Source organism: Achroia grisella, unplaced genomic scaffold (genome assembly GCF_030625045.1).
Source record: "Achroia grisella isolate CSIRO2021 unplaced genomic scaffold, CSIRO_AGI_Agris_v1 utg874, whole genome shotgun sequence".
Lineage (NCBI taxonomy): Eukaryota > Metazoa > Arthropoda > Insecta > Lepidoptera > Pyralidae > Achroia > Achroia grisella.
The window spans coordinates 6485895-6511055 of NW_026713051.1; the positions used below are offsets into that span (position 1 = coordinate 6485895).

At 33.2% G+C, this 25161-nt stretch overlaps 1 protein-coding gene across 5 annotated transcripts in view; it reads right to left on the bottom strand.

Annotated features, from left to right (window-relative positions):
- Window positions 1-573: 573 nt before the first annotated feature.
- The window catches only part of LOC131852993 (potassium voltage-gated channel protein Shaker), a 320610-nt gene continuing 296022 nt past the window's right edge, over window positions 574-25161 (bottom strand). For 2 of the 5 annotated variants that reach the window (XM_059203770.1, XM_059203772.1), the window contains exons 3-8: window positions 11733-11836; window positions 11061-11222; window positions 10346-10989; window positions 9584-9713; window positions 7599-7804; window positions 7184-7402 (exon numbers count right to left, since the gene is read on the bottom strand). In XM_059203770.1, coding sequence (XP_059059753.1) covers window positions 7359-7402; window positions 7599-7804; window positions 9584-9713; window positions 10346-10989; window positions 11061-11222; window positions 11733-11836 — 1290 coding nt within the window. In that variant the 3' untranslated portion in view covers window positions 7184-7358. Of the gene's footprint in view, window positions 748-1260; window positions 1491-7183; window positions 7403-7598; window positions 7805-9583; window positions 9714-9822; window positions 9953-10345; window positions 10990-11060; window positions 11223-11732; window positions 11837-25161 lie in introns of those variants that run through there. The other 3 variants (XM_059203774.1, XM_059203771.1, XM_059203773.1) reach the window with 3 other exon arrangements.

Genomic DNA, 25161 nt, shown 5'->3' on the forward strand with positions numbered 1-25161 from the left:
TCGGCATATAAAAAACGCTAAAAAAGCATATATTAAATAAAATATTAAACGAGACGAATAATGCTAATTTGAGTGTAAAACAAACTAAAGACTACGAGTAGTCATGTACAACGTACCTATTATACGCCCGCTTACGCATTATCTCGTAGATGGCAAGGAAAGGGTTAAAGCGTCTACACACGATCGGTAATTGAGGTAGCGATGTAGGCTGCTCTCTACCAGTGTTTCGGGCTGGGAAAGCGTCGACTGCTCGAAAGCAAGCAAATGGTCGACGATGACGTTCTTACTCGTAAATCGTAAGTTAAAGACTTCAAGAACCACGCGCATTTTGTCTTCATATGACAAATTAAATATACACGAGCAATCGCTCATAAAACATATAGACACTTTATATAAATATAGATAAAGGGAGCCAAAATTGTGCGCGCGATATCACGCGTTCACTTATATGCGCGTGAAAAAACGTGTCGTGTAAATGTAGCTATTAGTGCTTTAATGGCTGTGTGTAGACGCCTTCAATATGTTAAACAAATCGTAAATTGACTAGTGGTAGTCATTGAACTTACCTAATGGTCAGACGTCTGTTTCATAGGCCTCTGCCGCATGCAGGTTGTTGACGCGCACCGTGCAGGCAGCGCGGCGACGAGGTGGCGGCGGCTCACGGCGAGGTGCCGCGCGGCTGTGGCCCTGACCAGCTTCTAGACGCTGCAATCTCTTCTGTCGCTTATGCAACTCCAGCTGCCGCAGCTATCCAACAGGAAATGGATTGAAACGTGTATCCAGTAGTCCATGTTTATAAGTGGTCCATAATTAATCAATTTGAACATTACTAAGGTTCTATTTATATGATCATAGATTTTGCTAAGATTACACTGTAATCTATTCTGAATTTCAAAAACCACCGACTTTAATAATAAACAAGAGTATATATATATGTGTTTTTGTCAACTATATAGTGTTGGGTAATGTTTTTTTATTGATCAGTCTATGGTTGCCATACCAATCAACCGTAGATATTGCACATAGTGTTAACTCCGCCTAATGTGCTATTGTATTTTTCCTATATTTTCCCTGTGTTGTTTGCATTAAAGTTGAATAAATAAAAATGCCACCCAATGTGGACCAAATGCCTATTTTCTTCTGTACTGCTGCTAAAAATACAAAAGGATACAGAAGACTAATGGTCATCATAGCCCCTAAAAATCTTAGAAAACTAGTAGTAGTAGTAGTAGTAGGTATACAGAATAAAAAGTTATAAACCTGATTCAGCCGAATTGCATCTTGATGTTCGAGAGCGGCGATATCATCGGTATTTTGGGCGGCTTCCATGGCTGCTGTCTTTTCCAACAGCGCCTTCTCTTCTTCTTGCAGCAGGCGCAGGTTCTGCTCGATATTGGGCTGTTCAGCTAAAATAGCCGCTTCATCCATTTCCATAGCCTCGGAGGATGAGTCCTCGCTCACCGATGACTGCTTAGGAATCGGCCCTGAAACTATGGCACGGCTCTCTTCTATTGTTCAAATGCTAACGCTTATATTTGGTTGCGCTACATCTTAAGATTATTGAATACAATTAGTTGTTTTAATTAATTATAGATTCTGGGAAACGTAGGTATATATTTCGTAATATCAATTCGATACTTCCATAATATCTCTAAATTAATACTTGAAGTTATATACTTATGAATAGTCAAGCCAAATAAGCTAAATCTGAACAAAAGAGACAAGCATCTACATAATTGAAAAATAAGCTTTAATGATAAGGCTTATCTGAATCTATATCTAAAGTGTTATGAATTCTAAATTTGAGTAAAAGAGATTTGTGTTTGAAATTCTTATCCGTTTATCTGTTTGGACAAATTAATTGATGTCAATTTGACTGAAACTTTAATGTTTGTTGGAATATTGTTTTAGCTGTTTTTAATGTAAATGTTACGTATAATGCAAATGTTAAAGTCTTATTTATTTTTTAAAGTAAATAACTGTCGTTACTTTGAGACTGAATCTTAATTATTTGAGAAAGGAAGGGAGGGTAGACTTTGGAATTATAATTAATTATTTATAGAGCTCATTGCTGCCATTATTAAAGTACCAAAGTAACGACGGGTGAAAAAAATATCTGAATGCTTCCAAATTTTTTTTTAACAAACCCTATCGTCAATTGATAAATACATTTGTATGTACACTAATTACATTATAATAGGTATATAAACGATCGTACCAGGATATTGAGATACAAACGAAAGGCGGAGTAATATACAGTGATAATAAGCCGCGGTTCATATAAAATGTACCTTTAAGGTAATTAAGTGTAGCATTATTACTATATTTTATTTATGAACTATTAATTCCACTTGAATAGAATAGAAAGAATCATTAGTCCAATACCATTAATATATTCGAACCACTGGTTTAAGGAACATAATAATCTTGCATTTTCGATTGTATTTTTTATGATTAGACAAACAAGAAACTCCTCTTGTAAAATGTAAAAAAAAGCCTTAATATTTTTTATGTTTATTAAAATATATATGCAGTTTGATTTTATGCGTACAAGAAGTTTATTTATTATTGTATCTTTTATTTTATAATACTATATTTTTATAATCCTAAAAGTATTTAGTTAACTCTATTGATTATTTTTAGAAAATATTGATTATATAGTATGTTAGTTGCTAATTTGACGAATGACGAATTCTATATAGTTAACCAATGTCCTTACTTAATATCAGTTAATATTGTCGTGTATCTCGTTAGGATATATTAAAAAAACTGACAAATTTCGTGTCTAATTTGCCTACTGTGCTGCCGAACCCATGACGTAATCTCTAAGATAAACTTACTAGAAATTAAGTTTTGACTTCGCTGATTTTAAGACATAGCATTTAATTTTAAACTAATTATATAATCCTTTAGTCTTATTTAAATTGCAAACAGATACCATTAATAGTTTCAGAAATAGGACATTGAAATGCTGCCAAAAAAGTAAAACGGGATCCTTACAATGATCCTTAAGATCTCTTAAGATTTGTTAGAGATATATTATAAAGTAAAAGCATTTGTGTGGTTTTATAAATTTCAACTAAATAGTAAAGGAAAATAGGCTTATACTTGTTAATCAATCTGATGGTTAATTGGCAATGTTCACTGACTTTCGATTAAGCTCGATTTAGTGGAAATCTGATGTCAACCTCGTATACAAATTAGGTTTATTATTATATCAATTTAGGTCGCCGTCACTACAAATAGATGGATATTGACATCATATTTCGTATCTATTTTAAGTTTAGGCAATATAATATTGTTATTTTGGGAAGTGATTGGTTATTTTTATATTATATATATATACCCATGTAACTATTTATTTACTTGTGATTCTGAACAGCATTTATTTAAAAGAGCAATTCGCAAGTTTCTTGCCCTTTTTTTTTGTGGTGTCAGTGTTTCGAATGAATAGTAGAATCAATAAAATATGATTATTCAAAAGTACTTCAATTAAGTTTATTTGAATTTAATTAAATTTAAGCATATACTATTTATATTTGTTTTATATACTTTCATACCTTAACAGAGTATCATGATAAATGGTATAAATTCTAGTACATAGCATTGATTGAGAGGATGTAGTTTACTCGTATCGGGCAAAGTAGCAACCAAAATCATGTTGAAAATAAATACGGACGGCATACTTATAAAAAATCTAGAGTTAGACTTTATGACGTCGACTTGTTGACAAATTATTGCCAGTCTTGTAGATTATCATCATATGTAGACCAAAAGACAAAAATATATATCCTAATTATAGGCAGTACTTTAGTTCAATATTGTCACATTATTATCCATTACATATACTTTAGTAATTATATTTTGTGATCGCCATAACATTCAGGTATTTGCTTACTTCGATTTTCAAGAGATGTGGGTTTGACTTATTATAATATAAGTAATATTAAGTTAATCTCAGATGGAAATATTCTATTTTGTTTAGTAGTAATTATTAGAGTTACATTTTTGATATTCAGAGACTGCTAGTTACTAAATTATGAGATTAAAATACTAGCCTATAGCTCATACTAGATTTAGAAAGAAGTAACATAGTCAGCATCGTTTAAATTTAATATTTAGATTCATTCAATTGTACTACATAAACAAACTGCCATTTTGTTTCGAAATCCCTCGAATTCCTAACTGGCACTCAACAGTCTGGCTCATTGCCACGACGCCGCATTAATACGGGGTATATTGTGTACTTGTTGATTTACAACTTAATTATAGTGTTACATAAAGTCTACTTTATCATTGTTTTACTCGGACCTCAATAGCATGATTATTGAATCGATGTTCAATTAGCAGTTTTGAGTATAAATACAGTCGCCAATTGGCTCTTTAGGCAATGAATTAGAGTTGAGGATTATAGTGTTACATAAAGTCTAATTTATAGTTGTGTTAAGTGGTCCTTTAAGGCATTAGTTCTATTGGAAATTGTACTTTAACAATTGCCAATTTGCTGTTATCGTAATGAAATAAGAGTTGTCTGTAATAGACAACTCTTATTTCATTACGATTGATTGTAAAGTCTAAATCACTGTGTTTATTCATATCTAAAAGTCGATGTTCAATTTGCAAATTTAAATATAAGTATAAATATATACTTATTGTAATATAATCTAGAGGTATATAAACTCATTTATCATTGTTTTATAATTATTGAAACAATGATCAATTGGCAAATTTCGAATGTAAACATAATTGTAAATAAGTTCATATTGCAATGAAATAGGGTATTCATTATTGTGTTATTTGAATTTCTACTAAAGTACAATACATATTGAATCGATAGTCAACTGGCTATGATGGAATATAAATTTGCCATATTACTGTAATTGCTTCGGTATAGCTATTACCGTGACTTTCCAAGTCACAGTAACCTTAGAAGACAAGGGTGCAACGATTAACTCAATAACATACAATTCAAGTTCAATTATGGAGGGTTGAATTACCATTCAATAATGCAAGATATAAACTGAACTGATCAATTCATAATTAATAAAGCCAGTGGAAAGTGTGAGTATATTATGACGGTCAATTTACTAAATGAACTCCATTAAGCGGCATTTTGCGGGTTCATCGTAGACAACCGCCAATTAGATTAATTGCTAATACGTACTCGTATGTTTGATATAAAAAAATCAACATTTGTTTGTTTATTAGAATTTTTTAACAAAATACGATCTATCTTATTGTGTAACTTCAACAATTTATCATCGAAGATGTAGGACACAGTATGATTATAAGTACAGTAAGTTTGTTTATGGCACAGGACATACTCGTTAGCGTTAAAGTTTTTGTGTATCTTACTTTAAGAATTTATTTAATTAAAATTGTCGGTTACTTTGATTCAACTCTTGCTCTGCGTGATTGCAAAAACTTGAGTGATTTTTTAAGCATACGTCTCCTAACAATACGTGCTGCTCTAAGTTGCTTAGTAGAAAACGTTACGCTGTTCAGTCCACCAAATGTAAGTAATTATTGTATTTTTTTTATTATTTTATTCAAGTTACATAAATAAATTTATTTGACAAATTGTTTACAACGTAAACCTTATTGATCCAGCTAAAAATATTAAGGTTTACTATTTTATAATAAAAGATATATCTTTTTACTAAGACCAAATTACAGACAGTGTGCCAAATAGAATAAAAATGAATAAATAAGTAGTTTCGTAGTTTGTCCAAGAAAAACATCGTGACACGAGATATTTATATACATATCAGAATCTCTACCGCGATTACCTACAATCTCATCTAACGACAATTAAGGGGATTTTTTAATTTCTTATATGGAAGTCACGACCGTGTACTGTAAAATTACTTTTGTTTTGGAAACTAATCCCCAAAAGCTTTATACGCTTTCTAACTCGTAACTCTAGAAAACAAAACAGATGCAGAGATAGTCGTAAATTCCACCCCTATTCATAGTAACGATGAAACAATATGCAATTATTTTAGTCATGTAAGTATAATTGTAAAATCATTAAATATGTATGTTTATAATATAATTAATACTGCCTGATTCTTTAATGATAGATTTGACATGAGCTACAGTCATTATATGGGAGTTTTAAAATTCTTGTAGCACTATAAATAATATGATAGAACTATAAATATTCTAAGCAGTTATATGTATTATTTCATTGAATAAAAAGCGTCAAGCCTAAGAAAAGCCAAAAAGAAATCATCAATCGCAAAATAAAAACTTACTGTCTGTTCACGTGGTAATGGTGGTTAATGTGCTCATTTTTTTATAAATGTAAAAAATACATTGCTTGTCTATTGATTAATCAATATCTAAAATTAAAAACAGTTTTTTGTATTGAGTAATGTTTGTCTGCGATGAAAAGAATGAGGAAGACTATTCAAGGATTACTTTGGATATTATAACATTGCGAGCGACACATTATACTTTGGAACTACAAGTGCCTCTAGGGATTATTAATAAAAGCATATCTAAATAGTAACAGCCCTCATTATATTTTGATATTACAATTGATTTATGTTTAACTTGGGCAAATAATACTGAAAAAAGAAAATATATACTATTGCCAGATGTATCCCATTAAAGTATACAACTATAATTGTTATGATAAAAAAAATAAGGTATAATATAAATTTAAGTTAAGACATAATAATGATAAAACTTATTCATACAAAAATAAATAAAGTCATTAATGTGTCTGTGATGCCAACGATATAAATAGGTCAATATTGAACTGCTCTCTCATACTCCTGACAAATACGTTGCGCTGCATTATTATTCAAATATGCATTGCATAAACCTACTGGTGGATCTAAATTGCTAGCAGTCTGAAGCGAGCATTCGAATATGCAAACAATCGTTTGCAATTCCCTGTGATTTCACTGTAAATAATGTTCATTCTACGCCGCTGTTCGAATTCAAGTTGCACGTGTGAGAATTGTGTATGCAAACGTAGCGAATAATTCAAAATCCAATATGTCATATCTTTCTTTGTATTTCAGTAAAAAAATATAGAGTTATGCTACAACGCTAAAATGAGGTATATATCGAAAAGTAGAACATGAAAACAGTTCTAACCTGTCGATTTTCATTTACTATTATAATTAAAGACTATCCACATTCTATAACAAAAATATTCATTCAAACATAATTAAAATGAAAAATAAATAACAAATTTATTAACGTAATATCTTTACATCCCTTATAACAATATTTACATTAGCACTACACTTTAGGGCTCTTACTCAGTAGTATCACAAGAATCGTCACTACCGATCGTATTTTGTCCTTAACGAAAGAGGAAATGAAAGTACACTATCATATAGTCATTGATCACTGCACACCTCGTCCTTCTCATCGTCCTTTCCACCTGAAATTATCGAAAACGAACGTAAAAGAAACAAATAAAATAAAACAAAACATGCGATCCAAATCAAATATAAAGCTTTAAGAATGACATGCAGCTAAAAATTCAAGGGACGATTCACATTAAATAAACTGCGAACAAATATCGACAATGAAATGTGCTTAAAAAATATAGTGTTAAGCAATGGAAGTGGACTTACTCAAGTAGGGCTCGCCCATAGTCCCGGGCAGGTACGGGCAGCTGGTGACGTGGTTGAAGTTCTGCGACTGCATCTCCTCCTGGTCAGTCTCACGATGGTAGAAGTAGTTGAAGTTGGATACGATGACGGGGACTGGCAGTGCGATGGTAAGCACACCAGCAATGGCACAAAGCGAGCCAACGATCTTGCCCCAGACGCCCACCGGCCTATTTAAAAAAAATATACATTAATTTTTGTGAACATTAGGCAGGCACTAACAAATTTGATTGTAAATGGTATAAAATAAAATAAAATTATAGACAAGAAAACATGCGTTACATTGCTCAATACGTACCCCCTCATCAGAACAACTATAACATGACATCGAATGGAGTGGTTATTACTAAAGTAAAACGAAAACCATAAAAAAAATGTAAATTGAAAATAAACGACGGGATTGTATTTTTTAAATCGCTTCAAATATTTAGACCATTCGCTAAGCAGTAATAGGGAAGACCGCAAGCAATACAATTCCATTCCTCACCATTCATACACGCCAGCATGTTACAGAACAACTGTAACGATATTAATTATTTGCTTTGCAGTGTTTACCGCCAGCTGTACCATTCAAGAGTGGACTCGGAACTGTTAACAAAAATTAATTCTACGACTGAACTCTTTTCAACAGTATATTTTTTGTGACCTCCATCGAGCGAGAATTTGTTAAACATTTCGCTGTTCCGTTTGTCAAAACAAAAGCATAGAATTATTTATCATGTAAAATATGTTTTGTAGCAAAAAGTTTAACATGATCACTCGATTGAGTCTCACGCCAGAGCTTCGTCAAAAATTGAATAGACGTAGAAATAATTTTTATTAACGATCTATATTGGATGCGGTTGTAGAGTTCTAATAATAATCAATATAAAATTAAAAAACACAGAAATAAGTTAAATAATAAACTAAGACATCAACAACGATCACAGGTGTTCTTTCCTACCTACTCAATCAGTTTGTGGTCATGCAATTGATACTTTACGTCTAACATTCACGTTCCGGTAATACCTCTATCGAAAATGGTGTGAAAGCTACGACGGGAAGCCAATAACAAACTCAAGCATGACGTTTCTGAACAACAATTTTACATAGTAGCATTCAAGTGTAAAATTTACCATATATCATTGGGGCTAACGGGAAGAAAAAGATTGCTGGTTATTCGAAATGAATTACATATAGAGAGAGATAGACGAAATTTATACTCCGAATTAGTATAATCGGGATAAATAAGCAAAATAATTATAATGGCCTCTATGAAGGGAAGTAGTGATATTAACGTATGCGCACAGTTGAGAATAGTCACCATTTTCGATGAGCTAGTAATGTAGTGTAACATTCACAACATCAATACGAATAAATGTATAAGGTATACATATATTTTAGCAGAAGCGTTACAGAGGAGTACACATTTTTTGGACGTGGGATTCATCGACAGGTTTCACTTCAACTCGATTCCTGGTGTGTCCGCTTGGTTTGCTTTTGTTCGATCGTCATTAACACCGTTAGAGTTGAAGTGTACTAGTAGTACTATAATTTAAGCTCTCTCAAAAATACGCTTTGGGAGGGGCGATTGTCACACCAACGACTTATCACTTGTTTTTTACGAGCTCGCCAATATATCGTGTGAGTAATGGAAAATTTTACAGCTACGTTTCCATGTAAAATTGTAAAGTTCAGGAAGATATGATAACAAAATAACTGTAAAATAAGATAACAAGACATTAAGGGACGTATTTATACGTGCAATAATTCAAAAAAAGTGAATATAAAGTGAGTGATCGGTTAAGTTCTAAGCGAACCGACGATAAAATCAAACTGAAGCATATGTAGTTACATGATGTGGCGAAAGAAAATCACAGTTGTGTTAAAATGCCAATTTAAAATTGAAGGATAAAATGAAATGACGAGAAGGCAAAGATGAAATTTAGGGTGAAGTCGCTGTATCATACGTCATGTCTCCGTATCCTACGGTCGTCATTGTCACGACCGCCCACCAAAACGCATCAGGTATCGATTTGAAGAAGCTGTTCTCACTTCCGGCCTCAGCGAAGTACACCGCAGATGAAAACAGCACCACACCTTTAAGAACAAGCATACACCAACGGAGAATACAGTGCGACATACAATGGCGGGGAGCGTTTGCGAGCGGGCAAGGGGACGGAGAGTCTGGTCGCGCGACGCGGGTTACCTCATATCCCCATAGCCGACTGTCGTCATCGTAATTACTGCCCACCAAAAGGCATCAGGTATAGAGGAAAAATTGGTATCGATGCAATCTTTATCCGCAAAGAAAACGGCACTGGAGAACACGACCACTCCTGCGAACACAAAATACATTGTGCACGCAAGCTCGTGGATGGCTCGCGCCGCGTTGGCGCTGCACCATCAGGCGTTCACCGCTTGTCGAGTCGAGCCAGCAGCTGCTTCCACCGCATTATATATGGCCGTTCAGACCACATATGGTCAAGAAAGCACTGATTTTATCCGAAGTAAGCATTAGTACTTTTTTAAATATATAAAGCGCGGTCCGTCCATTCATTTAGATGTTGTAATGTAGGTTGTAATGTCGGACGCATACATTATTATTTAATAGAACTGTGATTATTACCTTTGTTGTATATGGGTTTTTACTGTTATAATAGATTACACTGATATTATTTTGTATCCGGAAAAAATATATAAATGGTAATCAAAATTTACTTGGCACTTACCAATAAACAGGAAAAATATCAAAAGTCCGAGTTCGCGCATGGATGCCTTGAGTGTGCGTCCAAGAATTTGTAGCCCTTTGGAGTGACGAGACAGCTTGAAGATACGGAAGACTCGAACAAGACGAATTACCCGAAGTATGGCCAGACTCATAGCTTGATTGGTGGATTTATCTTGTGGGGACACAGGAGCTCGAGGCAAATTCAAGGTATCTTCTTCTTCTGCCACTACAGTCGCGAGAGTGATGAAGTAAGGGATAATGGCTATTATATCGATTATATTCATCACGTCTCTAAAGAAATTAAACTTGTTTGGACAAGCTAAGAACCGCACTATCAATTCAAAGGTAAACCAGATTATGCAAAGGGTTTCGATCAAGAAGAATGGGTCAGTAATGTCGGGGACCTCATCTTCCTCGATTTTAGTGCCGTTGGTGGTGGTGTTGAAGACTTTGTAGTGTTTGAATTCCGGAAGGGTTTCCAGGCAGAAGATCACGATGGAAAGAAGGATCACAAATACGGAGATGATGGCGACAACGCGGGCGGCCTGGGAGCTCTCGGGGTATTCGAACAGCAGCCAGATTTTGCGCTGGCGTTCGTTGGAGGGCAGAGGTTTCTCCTCTTCCTTGATGAAGCCCTCATCTTCCCTGAAATCAATATATGAAATTAAAATAGGGCACATTCGTTAGGTAAAGACGTTTATATCGAAAGTCCATACCGGAATTTGTTGGTGGCCTGTTCTCCCAGCTCGTAGAATTTGATCTCCTCTGAGAAGACATCCAGTGGTACGTTGACGGGACGACGGAGTCGTCCACCGCTTTGGTAGTAGTAGAGTATAGCGTCGAACGACGGGCGGTTTCTGTCGAAGAAGTATTCGTTCCTGAAACAACAACAAATTACATATCAATTGTTTGATTTGAAAATAAACATACCGTAACAACAATAAACAACTATGGCGATGTGTTTACTAAAACATTTAGGAATTGTGCAACATAAAATACATATCTAAACATTGTAACGGATATTCATAACTTTATAGACGTATAATAAAGAAATCATATATTTATAATTCGTATTTCAAAAGTATATAAAACATATAATGCTTGGTTATAATCCATCAGCTTATAATATGTATAAACATAAAGATAATGTATAAAAAAATTCATAAGTATTTGTTTTATAGATATATATTCGATTGGCAGATGATATGGCCCATAATTATGTGATATATTTAATGACCATTGAATGTATACGGAAAATATAAAACAACAGAAAGAGATCTCGGCTTCGTCTATGCTTAAGTTGAACAAGATAAAGATTAGCTGTAGTTTCTATAGCATTCTGATTAGAATTTTATAGGAAAATAGGTATAACATAATGTTTAACTCACCGTAGCGGGTCAAAGTATCGTATGCGTCTACTTGGGTCTCCTAGCAGTGTTTCCGGAAATTGGTTCAGTGTTCGCAGTTGGGTTTCGTATTTGAGGCCGCTAACCTGTGGACAATAAAATATGTTGCTTAGAGATAAGAGTAAATATGTATAAGTAGTAGTATATGTATATGTATGTATATGTAAAAGCATTATGATAGTAGTAATTGTAGCTATTGTGTTTGGTAGAGTTTATCTATAACGTTTGTAGTCAATGTATAACGTACTCTAAGCATTTTACAGAATGATAATCTGTACTGTAAAAGAACTGCTGAACAATAACAGCATCAAAAAGTGGATATTTACGATAATTAATTATGTAATATTACTAAAATATTGACAAACCGATGCGACGTTCGGTGTTTAGTGTCATATATCATTTTAATAGGTAAATGTTACTAATTTACTAGACTCTATAAGTCTCTCACTCTATAAGTAAGTAATCTCTGTAGTACATGCGTGTGAAGTCGGGGCGGTAAGTTAATACCTAGTTGACAATTATTTAATGAATTAGGTTGGAATGAGTATATCCTGCGGGTGCTAACTGGGCATATAGAAGCGGGACATCCGTGTAATATGATAGAATTACATACGGACCTTGCTAAATTATTTCAATTACACACAACGTATTAGTTGTCATTTATAATAACTACTTAGGAAAACTTTATTAAAAGTCGCCAGCGTGACTGAGGTGCCCCAGTCTCACCTATTTCAGCAACCGCCAAACAGTTTACTTGATATACTCGAAGGGTGATATAACGCATTTAAATTACAGGATAATATCGCAACGGATAAGTGGCATAACCATAATGCTGTTCATGTATATAGTTGACGATTACCACTCACCATTAGATGAGTATAAAGCTTGTTAGCCACTTTAATTGTATAAATAAACTAGTATCTATCTGCGACATAGACAACATTCATGATTGACGGCATTAAAATTAATAATAATAACCATGAACAATTAACACAGCGCCATCAAGCCCTATCCGCGCAGATCTGTATAACACAGCCCTGCGGGTAGGTACTAAACAACTGATAAACATACTTAAACACTTATTTGTAGTATATACACGCATAATATACATTAAAAACAACCAGACCGATAAAAACAATCATACTTTTTATTACAAAGGTGTGCGCCGTGTGAGGACTCGACCCGCAACTATTGGAAGTAAACGCTAAACTTTCGATGTCGTCAATCCGAATAAAAAAAAATTGTCTTTCTCAATATTAATTACTACGAACAAGTATATACCAAAATGATTATAGGTTAGCTTATAATTTCCTGCCCTCAAATCATAATTACAAGGATACCGAACGTGTTAGATGGTTTATCAATATAACCCACTAATATTATTAATTAGTACTAAAACTAGATTAATTCATGTTATTTTCGTAAATAACACCCACACGACATAATCTCCAATAGTAATCTCGGATGGGGTAGTCAGAGACTGTAGCATTAGGACCCCGTTTCGGCGAGATGGTTTGAAATCAATCTGGCATATAGGTACATGTAACCGTCATTGAGACTGGTATATTCCATTTATTTTATTCTTTATTGAACGTGTATGGTTTTGTTTCCACTGCATATTTAATTTAGTGATCGTCTATTAGTCGAAATTCGACCTTAATTAATTTAAATTACGGTTATGTAACACTATTGACAAATAATATTAATCTATTATTTATCAATTTGCCCACATACTTTAAAAATAAACAAAAAGTAATTAAGCATGTGTATGTCACAAACAAATGGTAGTATGTGTAATGTTTTTCCATTAATTCCATATATTTAATATGATTAATTAACAAAGAATATTTGTAATATGCACTCCTTTTGTATATAAATTATAGGTGTGCGAAATTTCATACTTTATATTCTATTGGATATACGCGGCAGCTCTTATGCTGCCATACAAATTTAGTTCTGTATAGATGTGTTGTAAATAAGTGTAACACAAGAGGTATTCATAAGAATTCTACTGAAAGGAATTATTGGATGGTAATGTAAATAAAACAATTGCTTCATTCGCATTATTATATTGCTGTATTATTATTATATGAGTTATGACATATGAAGAATATATAGAAAAATAATAAACGATGTATTGAAAAGAATGCAGATATATGGAAAATAATTTAATGTCTGTCTATTTATTTTGTTTATTATTATTTAACCTACATTTATTTCTCCATAGTAGTGGTGTTGCTGGCAGTTTGTCTACTATTTCTAATAAATATTTGTGTTATTTCGATACCTCTTTTTTAATATATCATTTTTGTGTTGCTTTTAAATATACTTTGATATATACCTACATGTAAATAATTCCTACTTTTATTGGATAGTTGCAGTAGTAGACCTTTCTCCAGTCACAAGTGGTATTTAATATGATATGATTTTTTATGAGTATTTAATCATGCAATATGACACCTTAAAATGTTTTATTATGTATCTTTAATAAAACTAAAATTAAGGATTCTTAATAGATTTCTTTTAAATTAAGGAATATTTTTTCAATAAAAGCCCATTGATGTATATTATATACTTTAGGGTGTCTAATGAACTACAAAAACTATTCGGTAGTACGTAGATTTTAATATATTAATTATTTAGCCCATAATTGGTATGAAAATTGCTTCAATTATATTAACAGTACAGCTAACTGCACGTTAGATAATAATCATACTCAACAAATATTAAAACACATTAAATAGCCGAAATTGTCTCGGCCGGACCAGTGGCGTGCAACATATGTTTTGCATTTACGAAAATAGACATAACATTCGGTTTCCCTTGACCTTTATTTATTTTCAGTGACTCTGGAATGTTGGTACCGATGGACCTAAGCATTATGCGTATATATGGTATACTGATCATAAACAAGAACACAAACACAGATATTTAGTTTTAGCATCATTAATCTTTTCAGTTTGTATCTATCCACTGTTGGATATAGGCTTTTACCAATACCTTCCTCATGTGCGAGAAATCAATAAATGGACAGGTTATTGGAGCGCATTCCCATTAAACTTATAATCTGTAAGATGTCTCAGTACTTAGGTATAAATTTAAAATTAATAATTATTTAGGTACAAAATATTATTTTTAGTCATATCGTTATACAGTTCACCCTATAGTTTACAGCCCATGTAGCAGCTTACTTTGTAAGATGTGTTTCAGTCCAAGGTTGAAATATGGTAGTGAAAGTGTTTTTTTCTAAAATCTAGGTAGCACTTGGCTGGCTTCTACAGTAGTCTCTGCACTACATGCACAACGGCTCACATGTTAAGTTAAATGCAGGAAATGGAATCCGTTTTACATTTAGTGAAGTGAACCTTGAAGTGTCATTTTTATTACTTATATATTATTAGATATATATAAATATAGCTACCTACCCCGGCTACGTACGTGTGTACATCATGTATTATACATATAAACCTTCCTCTTACTAACATAACTTAATCTAACTATTAAAAAAATCGCTTCAAAATTCGTTGCGTAGTTTTAAAGATTTAGGCGTTACATAGAGACAGACAACGACAGCGACTTTGTTTTATACTATGTAGTGATATATTTACGATTAAATAGTACGAAGTTCTCCGCAGAATATCAGTGTTGTGGCACCGCATCACATTTTTGATTATGCACATTAGAGCTCCAATTGTGTTTTTATTGTTTTATTATTACTTGCTTTTGGGTGTATCGGATAAATACATTGCCTTTCTTTCTTTCTTAAATGTGTAGCAGAAAATAATTTATTGTGAATTCTAAAGTAGGATTTAATTAGCCTGGCCTCATTATTAGACTTATGCTTTAAAACTCGATAAAATAGTACTTTTACTTTGTAGTGTCTCTATAAATTACTGAGAGAAAATCAAGAGTAAAGTTTATTTTACCGCTTAAAAGTTTCATTAGATACTGGATATTAAAACCACTTGTTTCATACTTTATTAGTAACTAGCTACTCGCCCCGGCTTCATAGGGTGTCCATGTATTATACAGAGAATCCTTCCTCTTGAATTACTCTATCTATTAAAACACCACTTCAATATCCGTTGCGTAGTTTTAAAGATTTAAGTATACATAGGGACGGACAGACAGCGACAGCGATTTTCTTTTATACTATGTATTGATTATATATATTTACATTCTGCTATGTTGTTATTATTAGACTACAATACTGTGTACAGTATGTCGTGGCCATATTGTTGTATTTATGTATCAACTTCTAGAGTTTTGAGTATCTACCTAAAGCAAGCAAGCAATCTATACCAAGTTGCTTTGACAGAGTGTACAACATATGGCATATATACATTTTGTTATATATTTCTCTGGCATTGCGTCTACTCAACAGTGAAGATAGTCGATTTCCAGATATAGACATATTTACTAGTAATTTGCTAATGTGTCTTAGGATGGTAGTAGATTATTTAGGTAGTATGTAAAATTAAGATTTTTACCTTGTAATTAGTAGCTAGCGTGTATAAGTGTGTGTATATATGCAATCTTCGTAAGTGGGAACTGCACTTCATATTGGGAACCGTAAAGCTTGGTTAGCATGATGTTATTAAATAAATATTTAATGCAACATGTTAGAAAGCCAGCCGATTATCGTCTTCACCATTAATCATAGTTATCTGAGCTTTTATAATCTCCTCCTGCCATTATGAGAGTTAGGAATATAAATTAACAAAAAGGTTTTTGGTGTAGGCTAGTTTCATAATGATGATTATTCAGTCAACTGAGCCATGACGCTATCTCGCTTCTGATCAATCCCCGTCTAATTCAAACGAGGATCGAAATTACGACGACCCAAGCCGATGTTCGAACCCCTAGCGGTGCCCTCAGGCTAAAGCCGTATCCGTCAGGAAAGAGTTGGCCTTCTGCCACTCCATAAATTCTTCCGAGGGTCTGGAGTGCCATCCAACTCGCACGTATCGTTAATTGAAGCTGTAAAGGCCAACTGCGGTCAACAGCATTACAATAGTTCGAAAAAAATGTTACTATCACTGGGATATGTGGGTTTAAAGTTAAGCTGTGGTGAAACAACATAAAAGACTCTAGAAACCGTGGAGCACATGAGTATAAGTATGAAGAATTCGAGATTGTATCGAGTTCGATGGTTTTACATTATAAGAGCATGCAGCACGTTGTAAATACTTACTAATATTATAAATGTGAAAGTATGTCTGTCTGTCCGTCTGTCTCATATTTAAATTTAATTTGGATCACAGATAGTCTAGACCCTGAGAAAATACATAGGTTACTTTTAATGCGAAAGATGGTTGTAAGGGGTTCAAAGAGGAGATGAAAGGTTGTATAGAAGTATCGTTATTTTTTAAAGTAGAAGCTTGCATCTTATATTGTTGACTATTGTTTAAATATACATAAAGAAAAATGAGTTGGAGGGGTTATAAGGGGAGGTGAAAGGTTGAATGGAAGTATTTTTATTTTTAAATGAAACTCTTTTTGAAATATAAATAAAGAAAAAGGATTTTAAGGGGTTGAAAGGGGAAATGTTAGATTATATGGAAGTATCATCGTTTTTAAAGCTAGAAACCTGGATCTTATTTTTTACGCTGTTGAATAAATAAAAATAAAGAAAAAGAATTGTAAGGGGGTTGCAAGGGGAAGGTTGTATGGAGTAATCTTCATTAGGCTAATGATTAAATATAAACAAAGAAATTGGATTGTAAGGGATTGAAAGGGAGATGAAAGATTGTATGGAAGTATCGTCACTTTCAAAGCTAGAACGATGAATATTTTTTATTGGGTTAGATTACTAAATATTTTTTTATTATTTGGTCAAGATCACTATTTCACGCGGATGAAGACGCGGGAACTGCTAGTATTATATGTATAGAATAATAAATATTTGTAGGTATTTAACCGAACGACGAATGTTTTGGTCAGCCACAGGTGGAGGTAGTAAAAGTGCGAAGTGGGTACTCGTTATACAGGTTGCTACTAAATTAGCTGCATAGTATTAGACCTATATTACGATAATTAAGAAAATTCGTGACACCTATCAATCAATCAACTATCAATTTATTAATTACATGATGATATTATTAAGTCATGTCATTAGTTCACCTTACATACCATTATCACTTGTCTAAATTTCCTTTGAATGACACGATACAGACTTGCATGCCTAGCGTGTGGTACGCTGTAATATCGTAAATGCAAAAGTGTTTTACTGGCAAATAAAGATTATTATCATTGTTATGACATTATACATAAATTAATATAATTGGCCTTCTGTCACAGTATGATTTGGTAGGTACTACAAGACTTCAATAAACTGTCCTACTACCTAAATAAAGGCATATTTACATACAGTGAAGAAATGTTGGCATGAAATGAATGAATTTTTTAAAGTAATTTTAAGTATTACAGAATAATAAAGAAATAATTCAACATATTTAATAATAATAAGAATAATATTATTCCAAGAATAATATTTCTTTATTATTCCAATGTTTAACTTAATTCTAACATTATATGCTTGCTGGCATAACTACTATCTAGCAGGAGATGTATAGATAATTTTGCAGCATCCTGTACATACAATTGCACGCAAACTTGGCCTAGGTTCAGCTTTACACATCTTTAATTGATTTCCTTTGAAGTTCCGTACTTTTTTCATATGGTTGAATAAAAGAAATTTAATAGCGGCTTATCATTCTTATTTTTAAACGTGCTCCTTTGACACACTGATTTATTTTATTACTGATCACTAATTGTATATTTTATATTTTTATAACTTAGCTATTTGCTGCTTTGTATTTACACAACATCCTAAACAATGAAAGTTGAAAAACGGTTACCAAATAGAACACCAGCAGAGGTTTCTCTTGGTTGAACAATGTCTATTTAAAATTTGAAAGAAAAATTGTAATATATCAAACAGATCACTAATCTTTAAGTATAAATCAGGTATGTATACAAATATATACGTGCTAGGATCCACAAAACTTTACGCGAGTCATCAACTTGTAAATACTTCCGCGTGCAAAAATCACCAAGTCAATATTGAGTGGCCGGCACGAATGCACCCGTACGCAACGCATAAATTAATTTTACGATACGCGCGAATCCAACGCCGTTTCACACGATATTTCTTTCGACGCCGCGGATGTTACTCTGTGGTTGGCAATGTACCGTTCCAAAAATACATTTTATTGTGTGTTCTCCAAGGGCGGCGCGAGGTGCGCGCACTGCACGCGAGATCAGGCGGCGTTGCGGCAGCGCGGCCGTCGCTCGCGCCGCCTGTGTTGCCACCTCTCTGATTACCACCACAAATAGTGGTGGTGGTCACTCTGCAGGGAGAATGACTACCACTTTTAGTGGTGACTCACGTCCATACTATACAGGAAAACCTAATTTTGCTTATAGGTAGACTGAGCTTAAAGGGCACTCAACATTTTATAGGATCAAACAAAGGTTGCTTATTTTTTACAATTGAATTTAAAAATGAATTTGTAATCATGTACAAAATAATTTGAAAAGAATAAGAGCTGATTTTATTTTTAGTTCAACTTAGCTCGAAAGCACTCTGTGAACGTTAGATTTGACATACTAAAAGAGTCTTTAAAAGACCTACATAAATAATTAGATTGTTTTTTTACTTATCTATGTACATAGTTTGTTCGGCAATGTGTTTCTAATTATTAGTAGATTTTTGGACAGAATATAATCGACATTGCTTGTTTGCTATATTCATCACCTTCACACATAAAAATGCATGGGAAATATGTTTTCATGTAATTGTATATATTGTTATAAAATGCGATATTGTATAATATATGTATCTTTTGATGTTAATAAAGTGAATATCTAAATATACATGCGTATGTATACAAATCATAGGAAATTTAGGTCTTATTTAATAGGCAATCGGCCTGAATAGACGACGAACAACGACAGAGAACCAGTGTGACCTCGGTGGTTTTACTACATTTAATTTGACATATCCTCCCGTGGGATATTTATTATATTACTATATACTATTTAGTATAAGATTTTTAAATGTAAAATATAGAAGATAATTGTAAGGAATTATTATATTACAATTTAAACAGTGCCTACTTAATTTGTATAGTTTAATTTCGATATGTTTTTTAAATATTTTTATATAAAGTATGTCTTTTATGCAAAATTTAATTTTGTAGTTGTTGTATTGTTTGCTTTAAAACCAGTAAAATTAGAAAGTTTTAGTTAATCCAGTTAGTGGGTTTATACAAAGTGTGTTGGCAACACTGCACACTGCCCCCGCGCCGTCATCGACAAGCTTTATGAAGTGATTTTAATTAATTTTCCAACGGCACAACGCTGTAAAATCCGACCGCGAATGGTTCCCGCATTAAGGTCGGATTTTTATAACGTTTGTACTGTGACGCGGGATGGTGTAACGCGGTCGACGGTGGTTGCGCGTGCGGTGAATATGACGCATGCAGACGGTAACTATTATATTTAATATCTAGGAGACAATAGTGGTATATCACGGTGGTCTAGCGGTTTAGCATACTGCTTAAATTTTAATGGTCGCGGGATCCACACATACAAAATATACAGATTATTCTATGTATATACTAATATCGCAGCATAATTCCGACAGCGCCATTTAGTCCCAGGGTACGCAGAGCTAGTGTTATGGTTACTGCTAATATAAATACATAGTTATCGGTTTGGTGGTGATGTCGCGGCTATGATTCTGCCATTATACAAACTATACGAAGCACGTCTGTTCGTATACATGTGTCGTGAAGTGGGAGCGAGAGGCGTACCAGCGTAATCTCTCTACAACGTTCGGAAAGATCTTTGCTTGACTAAAACTACTGTAAGTTATACTAGAACATGTTTAGCTATAAAAGCTGCACTAACGTGCCTCTAGCAGATCTGGCTGGGTAGGGTGAAAAGCTTGAGGAACACATCCATGGAGTAGTTTGTTTATCTCTCATATACTACTCGTAGCTATTATGTGTTTATAATATGTACAATATTTAGTTTCGTATTTGCGTTATTTTTTGAGCTATAATATAGTCTATGTTAGTTTCCATGTGTATTGTCTATTTACATTGGAAATTTCTTTAAGATCCATCGTGAAAAGGTAATATGCAAACAGACAGTATATTATTAGTAGGATCGTAGAGAATAAATGTTATATGTTATGTATTTTTCAATGGTAATACTGTTTAAAAATAATATATGTGACATGGACAGAACTGATGGAGAAGGCCATAGTAAAATATAAACAAAAGTAAAATACACGTACATACATTCATGTTCTATAATTACTGCGGAGTTTAGAGTGCCACGTTAAGTGCAACTAAAATTGCAATTTGTCAGAAGCATGAAATATGACTGGCTCCTTTTATTGCGAAACTCGTCACATGGAGTTGCGAATTCTTCTCGTTCGAATAATATGTGTTTGTATGTATTTATTATTTTAATGAAAATGAACGGGTGGGTTCCTAAATTTCGTGACGTCATATTTCAAAATCTAATTAACATATATATTAATATTAAGACGCGAAATTAAGGCTCTACTCATCCGTTACAATCATGAACGGATGCTGCTTGTAGGGACTGGTCTACGCTGATCAGTATGGCTTATTAAATTCGTTAATTCAAGTAACTATTTCTTTCACACAAAATCTGAAACGGGTAAAATTGTGCAACAATCTTTTAAAGAGTTTCTTTAAATTATTATTTATTATATTATTCCTTATGACACTAAGATCATTTACCAAACGAAAAAAATATACTTTAAAGTAAGTAAAAAATTATTAACTTTGAGTTATATCTCAGTCTTCATCGCGAAGTCATTAGGCAATGTACAAAACTATCATTTCTACTTAAATATTAATTATTAAACCTGGACTTAGTACGCTCTATTATTCAATATGACTTGGTTGAGTTTAAATGTTGATTTAGATAGATAATAGTTTATCTAAAGTTCTAATAACTTATGTCGAAGATGATACAAAATTCATAAATGATATAAACATGTACAACGCAGTTGTATATTTAGAATTTTAGTAAGCAATTTCATTCAGTGCAGCAACTCCGATAATATCTCTCTCTTTTAAGAATAGAATAGAAAATCATTTATTCAAATAAACTTACATTTAAACACTTTTGAAGAGTCATTATTTATTTTTTAATCTACCGCTACTTGGAATGATAGCATTCCAAGTAGCGGTAGATTAAAATCACATTTGATCACATGAAGAATGGACAAAGAACTTGCGTATCGCTCTATTAAATAATTTAGTTATAACTTTAAATGTTGAATACAAATTACCAAATAGCATAAATTCACAAGAGTCAAAAATATAACAATATAAAAATAAATTTTAGGCCTATAGTTTTACTATCTCGATTTGTAATTAATTTCTGGTGGTGGAAAGACCGCTAACAAACTATCAAACTAATCCTAGATGGTGATGGTGGTAATAGGCTCGTACCTGTCTCTCTAGATTCAAAATTGAAATATATCAAGTATAATATGGACATGTGAGTATAGTATGCACCAGTACTAAAAGGATTTCATAAGGTCGGCGAGGGGAGGAGAAAGGGGATTTGTTTAAAAAGTAGTCTAATAACCCCAGTGTTAGCAATGCACTATGCGATGTTGCCCTTAAAATTTTCCTCTGAAAAACATGTTAAATTCCTGATGAATCAGCCACGATGGGCTAACTGACCTGGTTCATGCTCATATTTTCATCCTCTACTGGTGGTCCGCTAGCATATACCGTTTGCGTGCAGTATTCCATTATCATTCAGGAAAAAATGCAAATAAACACTATAAATTCATTTTTCCTCCTTTGTGTCAAAGTATATAATATGAGACTTAGTTTAAAGTAGTCGATATATTTAGGTTACGTAAACTTGTGTTGCGTGCGATGCGTCTCTATGGTACCAACAGTTACATTGACCATTGCCCTCCTAATTACAGGTCTGAAACCTGTTGATTTATTATAATACAGTAAAAGTGATCTTTATTCAAATAACTTAATATTGAATAGTCATATTTTTTTTTATTCTACCACTAATTCATTCTAAACGTAAACTCACCAAAAGAAGAATTAGCAAGAACTTCCGTATTGCTGTTGTGTTTATTTTAAGTAAATGCACATTAACAAGTATTAGGCATGCGACAATCAAGATAGAAACCACTACGCACTATGCACGATCTTGATAGCCTATGTTCCCAATCTATATATTACTATAAATTAAATCACTTTAGCCGCTTGTTAACTGAGATTTTTCTATTATTATATTTTTATGCACTACTATCCAGTTCAGTATACAAATTTAATTGAGAACTGGCAAGAACTTCAACTGAATTTATTTCTTTTAAAAGCCAGTTTGTTTATTGTCTAACATTAAATGAAAATTCCGTGCATGGACAACTAGTGCCATGCAAGTTTATCATTTAATTAATCGTTTAGTGAGTAATAGGCTTTGTAAATTAAATAAAGTAAAGTAAGTAAATTAGTAACTTTTCTAAACGACACTGTAAGGAACGTTGAACATCAAGTTTGCCTTTAAATCAAATATTAATCGTATGAATATGGCTGTTCAATAAATACACGTGTATTTCAGCGTGTTACTATTACACGACGAAACAGTTGATTATCTTAATAAAACACGTCAAGATAGAATAGGTCGACAATCAACAATCTTTTATTTAAAAAAACAGACAAAGACGCGGGATGTGGTTAGTTTGATACAAGTGACGGTATCGTTTCAGTTTCGTAGGTCTGCGCGGCGGTCGTTAAACAGCTGTTAGCGCTCGACGGTCGAGCGGTCGCGTGTAAACACCTCCACAATAGACGCTCAAAATACTACACATATTTCATGGTTCGCTGGGCTTTTATTAGTCTCACTTATACATATAAATAAATGATACACACGCTTTTGTAGAAAAAAAAAACTTAAACTTCATAACGCGGACAATGTTATCTGATTAAACTAAGATTGAGTGCGTAGCAGTTTCTATATTGATTGTCGCATGCCTAATCCTTGTTATTGTTAACTTAGAACAACATTTATTTAAAAGAACAACAAACAAGTTTCTTGCCCATTATTCTCGTGATGTCTGCGTTCCTATGAGTGGTAGAATAAAAAAATTTTGACAAATCAAAGTGCCATTATTAAGTCTATTTAACTAATATTATTTCTATTTCTGTACGTGAAGTACGTGTCCTTCTACTTTGACGAAATGCTTCTAGATTTTTTTATATATTTACATTTCATTCAATTTAATATCATCAAGCTATATCTATATCAAAGCTTCAAATTAATTACCACCACGCAGTAGAACGCGACTGGAAATCTCTTGTCTTGAGAAATTGTGAAGAAATTTCTCAACTTCTTTATGAAATTATTTGAGATGATGAACTGTCGAGTTATTCTCGGTAGTTAATATCACTTAATTAAAATTAATAAAGTGCTTGTGTGTAATCAAGTTTATTGGTATAATAACCTTACCACTGTAATTACAGATGGGATAGGCAGAGGCTATTCGACGGTAAGGGAAGGATTTGTAATGAAGGAGAGTGTAATAAATTCATCGTGACAGGTGGCCCACTATTAAGATTTAAGTTTAATTTAGTTTGTTATAGTTGTTTATATTACCAGGGTAATTGACTACAATATGTCTACTACTCTAGTACTATCTATTCAAGTTACGACCTCTTTCAATTAAATAATGTCTATCTTTGTTCTTATTAGTCTTTAATATATTTATGACTAGTAAACTGTCCCGGCTTTATAATACATACACACAACTTATATAACGGCCTCCGTGGTTTAGCGGTTTGCCACACCTCCTTAGATTGGATGGGTTCGATTCCTCGTGCGTGCGGTACACATGTATTCATGAATATGATTATTTGTATCAGTCTTTGTTTATTTACAAATAAAAATATATAAATGTATTTCTATCAGTAGACAACTGCATAGTACCCATAACTTGCTTAATTTGGGACTAGATGGCGTTGTGTGAGTTGCACTAAGATATTATTATATTACGTATTGATAACATTGCTAGTTATTAAAATATTTGAAGTATTTCTTTAGTACATCCATTATCAAAAAGGAATAAAATCTTTCCCCTTTATTGTAATAGTCCAGATATAGATTTCCTTTTGCTACCGGTCCCATTGTAGATACTCGATAAAACTATTTCGCAGATAATAAAAGAGAATAGGAGCCTTGAACTTTATATTACAAAGAGTGATCCAAGCAAAAGGTCAAGCGGCCATATGTCCCCGGTGCTCGGGTCGTATCATCATACCACTACCATCCTTTTTCATTTGACGACCTCGGTGGTCTGACGGTTTTCATACACCACCTTACATCTGATGGT